Here is a 6,938-nt window from a genome sequence, read left to right as displayed (position 1 = left end):
GGGCATGTGGCTGGGGCTGCTGCTGTGGCCTCTCCACAGGACTATCCTAGGGGACCGTGGCCGTTGCTCTCAAAGGGCTACACTCAGGCAGAGCCTTCCTGGCCTCAAACCCTGCCTCTGACCACTGCTTTCCACCAGGCTCTGGCCAGCCCTCCCTGCCGTAGTCTAGCTCCCGAGGCCTTGAGGCCATTTACAGAGCTCACCCCCACCTTGAAGAAGACACCCCAGCCACATGCCCCTGGCCCAGCCCTGCTTCCTGGGGCCCTGGCTTCCTCCTGAAGGGACCCACTTTCTCTCCACCCTTCCCGGAGAGGCCACCCAGTCTTCAGCGCCTTACATGTGTCGTTCCCGCTCTGTGGCACGTGAGGGCCAGGGCTGCTCTTGCCTTCCCGCCCAGCGGCCCTCCTCTCATCTCACACACTTCAGGTGGCTGCTTTTCATTTTAAAAATTTTATTTAAATGTAGACTATTAGTCAAATGATTGGAAAATCAATAATGAAAAATAGGTTTTTAGGGTTTTCTCCTGGTGTAGAGAAGGAACACCACAGCTACATTTGCCCTGTCGTGGGGACAGGGCACCTTCATGGGGCTGGGGTCAGCCCAAGAGGTCCCACAAGGCCGTGGGGGTTGAGGGGCCTATGTGGCTCCACCCCCAGTGTGGTGACCCTCCCTGGGCCCACAGTGCACTCAGGGAAGACCACCAGGTGGCTCCTCAGTTTTGGCTCCTCTGAGGCAGCACTGTCTCACATCCTGCCCTGCCTGCCATAAATATGTACAAATCCCTGGACAGTCTGGGGCACCAGGCCCTAGGCAGAGCTGGGGCTTCCTGTCCCCATGCCTGCAGCATGTGGACTCTCAAGACAGACACCAGGGGCAGCTGGACTGTGGCCACCCCCTCCCCCCTGCCTCCATCCTTCAGGTCATTTGCCCTCAGGCAGCTGCCAGCTGGCCTAGGACCCGGCGGAACTGCTGAGTGCTGTGGCCCAGTTCCTTGACCCTGTCTACCATGTCCTGGGCAGCAGAGGGTGATGGGTACTGCAGGGCAGCAGCCTTGGTGGTGGCCACGATGCCACGCAGGAGGTCGCACAGCAGGTTGCTGTAGTGGGTCACTTGGCTGCGCACGTCTGCTGCCTTGGCCTGCCGTGACAGTGTGTCCCCAATGAACACCAGCTTGTGGGCGCTGAGGATGACGAACTTGCTGTGTGCCACAAAGATCTTGGGCGGCTGGTTGGTGGCCACAGCAGTGAAGAAGGCGTCCACCGCGTTGGTCAGCGTCGTCAGGTTGGCCTCGCACTGCTCCAGGTAGAAGAGCAGCAGCTGCCGGTCTGAGGGCCCCAGGCTGCCTGTTCGCCCCGGGGTCAGGGACTGGGCCTGTGACCAGTTTGCCAGGTCGTGGTCGATGGGCCGCGACACCTCCTGCTCCAGTCGCTCAAACTGCTTCAGCTGCGGAAGCAGGAACAAGGTTAGGCTCTTGGGCAACAGACTGGAAACCACGGCTGTGACCAGCCGTGCCCAGAACTCAGGGATGGACAAGTTCTGTTCTACCCAAGGTGCCAGGTTTCAAGCCTTAACTAGCAAAACCAACATGAAGCCCCTTCCTAACACTTAAAAACCCTTAGTTTTTCCCCCGTAGGCAGCTACTTGGTGAAATTCTTCAACTCTTGGTTTTCTTGTCTAGTGAGAGAATACACTTGTTGTTGTTTTTTAAACCTGTTGGGTCTTTTTATTTTTTGGTAATTCTTAATAGCTACATAATATTCTACACTAATACTAATGTCCATTCTTTATTCAAACAACACTCTACTATTAGACATTTAGGGGATTTTCAAATTTTTCGCTGCTGTGGAAATGGAACAAGAAATGTGCTTGTCTATGCTTATGTACTTTAATTGTATTTTACATCCTTGGCCTAGGAATTCTACATTTCAGAGTTCTTCATACATATCCTTGTCCTTTAATCTAGCTTCTAGCAATCTAAGCAGTTGATCAGCTATGTGCAAAGATTTGTATTCATTACAGCATCGTTCACAAATGTAAAATTCTGGGAACAACCTAAATATCCAGTAATGGGATTGACTGGTTAAATACATGCAGAAAGAGTACAGAGGATGGACAAAGCACATGTCCGTTTCTTAAATCAATGGAGATTCCACATACTCAAATATATACATATAGTTTTTGTTTCTTAATTGTTAACATTTATTCTTTTCCTGAGTATTTTCTGCATGTCAGGCACTTCCTAAGCATTTTACACTCTTTACATTGAATTCTCACATTGCTCCTACGTCCCCTCTGCGGCGGGGAGAGGCCTGTGTGACCTGGGTCGCAGGCTGGGGCAGGCTCTCCTCTGCCATTCTCCTCCAAGCCCGGGGGTAGGTAGGGGAAGGTGGGGGAGGGATATGGGTTATTTTAACATTTTTTAAATCTTCATAATCAGAATAAAACACCCTTAGTATTTTTTTTTTTTTGAATACCCCTCTCCTACCCTCAGGAAATGATTCAAACTATGAAGAAAACTCTAGGTCTGCATATCAATACAGCAGTATTACTTATAATAAGGAAAATTTGGTTTTAAATACCCCTCTCCTACCCTCAGGAAATGATTCAAACTATAAAGAAAACTCTAGGTCTGCATATCAATACAGCAGTATTACTTATAATAAGGAAAATTTGGTTCAATGTAAACAACAACAGACATTATGTGGCTTTTAAAAAGAATGTATGGAATGATTATGTTTCGTAATGATGAATATGCCAACTATCCTGATTTGATCATCACATATTATAAACAAATACTGATAGTCAACTCTGTACCTCACAAATATGTATAATCAATTATGTTTCAATTAAAAAATAGAAAAAGAACGCATGAAGAATGTTTAACACCAGGGAAAAACGCTTGAGACAGAAGCAGAGTGTGACTGTTCACAAAGTACCACCTCGAGCGGGAGCCACCCAGAGGGAAGGAGCGGGGAGGGAACCAGCCCAGCTCCCCCGACTGCCTCTGGGAATCAGTGTTGCTGTTTACTGCTCTTTATACTTTTCTGTATTCTCTAAAATGTCTACCTGATTACTCTGTTAACTTTAAAATAAACCAAACAAAAAGACGGAGATGGTCGTGAGGCTGAAAGTGACTGGCAGAGGGGTGGCTGGAGGGCTGGCTCAGTGCTGGAGCAGGGCTGAGGGCTGACTGGGTCTCACCTGCTGCAGCTCCAGCTGTCCCTTCCCCTGCCGCGTGATGTTGCCCTTTTCCAGCAGCTCCTTCTGGGTCTTCTCAAACTCTTCCTTCCCCTGGAGAGTAGAGAGAAGGACTAGCTGAGGCAAGTCCCTCCTCTGAACCTGAAGCACCAGCAGGCCCTGTGGGGCACAGTGAGGGCTGAGCAGCCACCAGGTGGCACTGCACACGTGCCCAGGCTAGCACTGTGGCCTGCGGGAGGCGGACTCTGAAGGAAGCAACCTTAGGGGCCTCCTTTACCTCCTGCCAGCCCACAAAGGGGCTGGGCCCCAGGGAGGTCCCCACAGGGAGGACGCACACTCCACGTGGCCATGGCCACCCTCCTTGCCCTGATGCCCACGCCAGAAATCAAATCCAAATCCCTCTCCTCAGCCTGCAAGGCCTAGCCACCTCACCTAGTCCCTGCCCACTGAGCCCACTGCTGGGACCTGCCAGCTCTCAGCCTGGAATGTTCCCCACTGGGATTTCTACTCAGCGGACACCCAGGTCTCTGCTCAAGCGTCCCAGCCTCAGAGGCTCACCCCACCTTCCCATCACGCCTCAAAGTATCTTTGTCTATGTTTGTATTTCTTCAGATTCTGTCTCCCCAAATAGATCGGAGCCACCTCTGCTGTGGTCACCAGAGAAACCCAGCCCAAGGTGCTTGGGGAGCCATTCCTGGGGGGCACTGCAGGACCCAAGGACCTGGCCACGCTGGCCCACGTGGCCTGAGCTGGGGTGAGAAATGGGCTTTCGGGGGTGTGTGGCGGGGGGGCAGATGGCCTGGAAAATCAAAGTGAGAGGAGGGCACAGGGACTCACCAGTGACTGAGTCCCTACTGGGGACTCCCTCTGATCACAAGAGCCCTGTGTGTGTGTTGGGGGGTGATCAGAGTTCCTGCGACAATGTTTGCAGAGTCAGAGCCCGGGGAGCCAGGGCAGGGCAGACACCCACCTGCAGGTGGACGTAGTCATAATCCTCCATCCAGCCCCCCTCACTGTTCTCGTACTGCCCGTCCGGTGAGTCCTGGGAGGTGAACTTGGGGGGTGAGGGGTGGGAGAATTTCCTCACAAGTTTGTTGTGAGGACTACACGTTAATTCATGTAACCGCGTAACTAACTGCAAACACTAGTGAGAGGTTAGCTATCACACTGTCACTGCCACCACTTACCAGCACCATCCACCACTGCCATTGCCACTGCCACCACCACAACCATCATCGCCACCACCATCATCATCACTACCATCCCCACCACCACTATCATCACTTGTGGACTTTCTAGTCTGTAGCAGCACCTGGCTGAGCTGTATGTTTTATATTCGGGGTGACCATGCCCCGGGTTGAACAGGACAGTCTTAGTTTGTGCCTGATATCTCTACATAATTATCAGTACCCCTTCCACTCACACAAGTGTCCAAGTTTGGATGACAAATTTTGTGGTCACCTTACTGATATCCTCTTACAATATCAAGATATCTGCTGAGAAGGCCCTACAATGGCCATTTTACAGATGAAGCAGCTGACGCTCAGAAAAGAATTTGGGTTCCACATCTGTCCAGAGTAAGTGAGGGGCAGAGCCAGGGTCTGGAGTTGGTCTTCATGCCCCAGCCCTACAGACATCGGTCCCCACCCAGTGCATGCACCCAGCAACACCCACAACCACCCACACAGGTAAGGCCTCACTCTCTGAGGCCCCCACATTTGCTGAATGCTCACCGCATGGTGGGTGGATGGTGGCAGGCCCTTCTCCACGCTGGGGGGCACATCATACACATCCAACAACGGGTCTCGGCCATTGGGACCCTTGACAGCCATGGGGGGCGTGTCATATACCTGGGGGCAGAAAAATACAGTGATCCAGGTGCCAGGGCCACCTGGGTGGAATGGGAAGAGCAGAAACCCTGCAGCACCTGCCCCAGGACCCGGGGCTGTGGACACTGGGCCACCCAGGCCCTGGCTAGAGCTATGAAACACCAGCTCCCTGAGTGAGGGTCAAGCAGAGGCATAGACATGCTGTTCCTGCCCTGTCCCACCACACTTACCCCCAAACACCTACCTCCTGGCCATACTGGCTGGGAAGCAGTCCCCGAACAGGGGGCACATCATAGATATCCTGGGGCCCTGGGGCCAGCAGGTGCCGCGGGATGTCGTACTCGTCCTGCTCCGGTTGGGAGGCCTCATAGACATAGCCCTGTCCCACTCGGGTGGGCACCACCACCTGGGGGGCAGACAGCTGATTTCACCACTTTTGGAAGCCAGACTTCAGGATCCACCCACGGGTCCTCAGGGCGACCCCACTCACAGTGGCAAGACACTTCCCTCTGTGAGGTGGGCGGGGCACACAGAGGTCATGGGGAGGGGCTTCCCAAGGGTGGGCTCAGAGGCTCTGCTTCTCACCCCTTTGCATTCTCTGACCTTTCTTTCATGAAATGCAGTATTTGGGTTTTCATAAGACCCCCTAAATTTTGTTTACAGCTGTCCGGTTCTGAGCCAGAAAATGGAAGGTTTCCACAGCCGGATGACTGGAAGGTTCCACAGAGGAGTGTGCATGTGGCCTAACAAGGAGGGATGACAGCAGGGTGAAGGCCGAGGCCCTGGCTCTGGAGGGCACTGCCAGTGGGCAAAGGGCCACCCTTGACTGGGGGGCCTGGCCCCACAGGACAAGGCGACAGACGAGGCCTCCTGAGCCCAGTCTGTCAACGCCTCCCAGCTGCTCCCCACTCAGAACGGCCTGTCCGGCAAGGTACCCCCGACCACAGGTCCCAGCAGCTGCCTCCCAGCTCTGAGGACAGATGTAGCTACAGGTACCAGGCTGGGCCCAGAGGACATCCCTGACAGGGCCTGGGGCCTCTGAGGAGGTGGGACCTGGCAGAACAACAAGTAGCCCTCCCCTGTCCCTTGCAGCACATCTCGTGGAGACTCCTGAGGACAGGACCACCAAGGACTCCCAGACTTCAGGGCCAATCTCGGGCAGATGGACAGAGCTGGTTCGGAAGGTCAGGTACACAGCAGGGGCTGCAAACCCCCACTCCCCTCTGCACCTGCACCTCCAGAGCCACCTTGTGGCAGGCAAGACCCCCCAAAAGGATACTCTTTAGTGGGGGGACACTGGTCCAGAGAAGGCCAGCCCCTTCCTTCCCCTGGTACAGGGTCCAGGGTCCTGGGCAGTGAGCTGAGACGGGCACAGGTGTGGGGGGCCCTGCCCCAGGATGCTCACAGCTCCCCAGCCGAGACCACGCTGAACCCTCCCACCAGCACCCAGGCTGGCAGCCACCTTCCCCGCGGGCATCCCTGTCTTGTGGGGATGGGGAGGCCCAGCAGGACTCTTTAGCCCGGCTCAGGACACGCCACCCCCACATGCCTCCTTCACAGGCTCCCTGTTTGGCTCTCTCCACAGAAAGGCTTTTTGTTCCCTAATCAAAGGGGACATCTGGGACAAGGTTGACTCAGACCCTCCCCACGCACATCCCTGGGAGCAGCAGGGCTGAAGCAGGTTGCTCCCTTGGGCTCAACGCCCCCGGAACCCTGCCCCTCCACCAATACGCAGCCAGCTCTGCTCGCCTTGGGGATGCAGACTGTATGGGCATGCGCTGGGCATCCCTGGAGCAGGAGGTACTCGGTTTCCCCCAGGAAGCACAGGCACTGGCAGCCCTGGGCCTGGCAAAGCCCCCTGCTGATGCTCCCTGCCCACCCCCAAGGCAGCACAGCAGAGCTGGGTGGTGA

At 54.7% G+C, this 6,938-nt stretch overlaps 1 protein-coding gene across 1 annotated transcript; it reads right to left on the bottom strand.

The window, feature by feature from the left end:
- Positions 1–431: 431 nt before the first annotated feature.
- On the bottom strand, positions 432–6,504 carry BCAR1 (breast cancer anti-estrogen resistance 1). Its single transcript, XM_008577226.1, has 8 exons — positions 6,468–6,504; positions 6,257–6,375; positions 6,024–6,137; positions 5,272–5,433; positions 4,932–5,048; positions 4,169–4,342; positions 3,202–3,291; positions 432–1,443 (listed from the first exon to the last, which is right to left on the bottom strand). Exons 1-8 carry the CDS (start codon positions 6,502–6,504, stop codon positions 931–933), a joined length of 1,326 nt encoding a protein of 441 aa, XP_008575448.1. The 3' UTR covers positions 432–930.
- Positions 6,505–6,938: the final 434 nt, after the last annotated feature.

The sequence above is a fragment of the Galeopterus variegatus genome, unplaced genomic scaffold, assembly GCF_000696425.1.
Source record: "Galeopterus variegatus unplaced genomic scaffold, G_variegatus-3.0.2 Scaffold1462, whole genome shotgun sequence".
NCBI classification, from domain to species: domain Eukaryota; kingdom Metazoa; phylum Chordata; class Mammalia; order Dermoptera; family Cynocephalidae; genus Galeopterus; species Galeopterus variegatus.
The sequence above is the reverse complement of the archived record's forward strand: the minus strand, read 5'-3'. Positions and strand labels throughout refer to the sequence as shown.

What these genes read in the sequence shown, in the direction of transcription:
- BCAR1 (XM_008577226.1), bottom strand. Translation starts at nt 6,504, where the DNA reads ATGCCCGCGGGGAAGGTGGCTGCCAGCCTGGGTGCTG. An exon ending in AGGTGGCTCTGGAGGTGCAG is followed by an intron (nt 6,138 to 6,256) that starts GTGCAGAGGGGA and finishes TCCTGTCCTCAG; the next exon opens with GAGTCTCCACGAGATGTGCT. An exon ending in CACCATCCACCCACCATGCG is followed by an intron (nt 4,343 to 4,931) that starts GTGAGCATTCAG and finishes ACCTCTCACTAG; the next exon opens with TGTTTGCAGTTAGTTACGCG.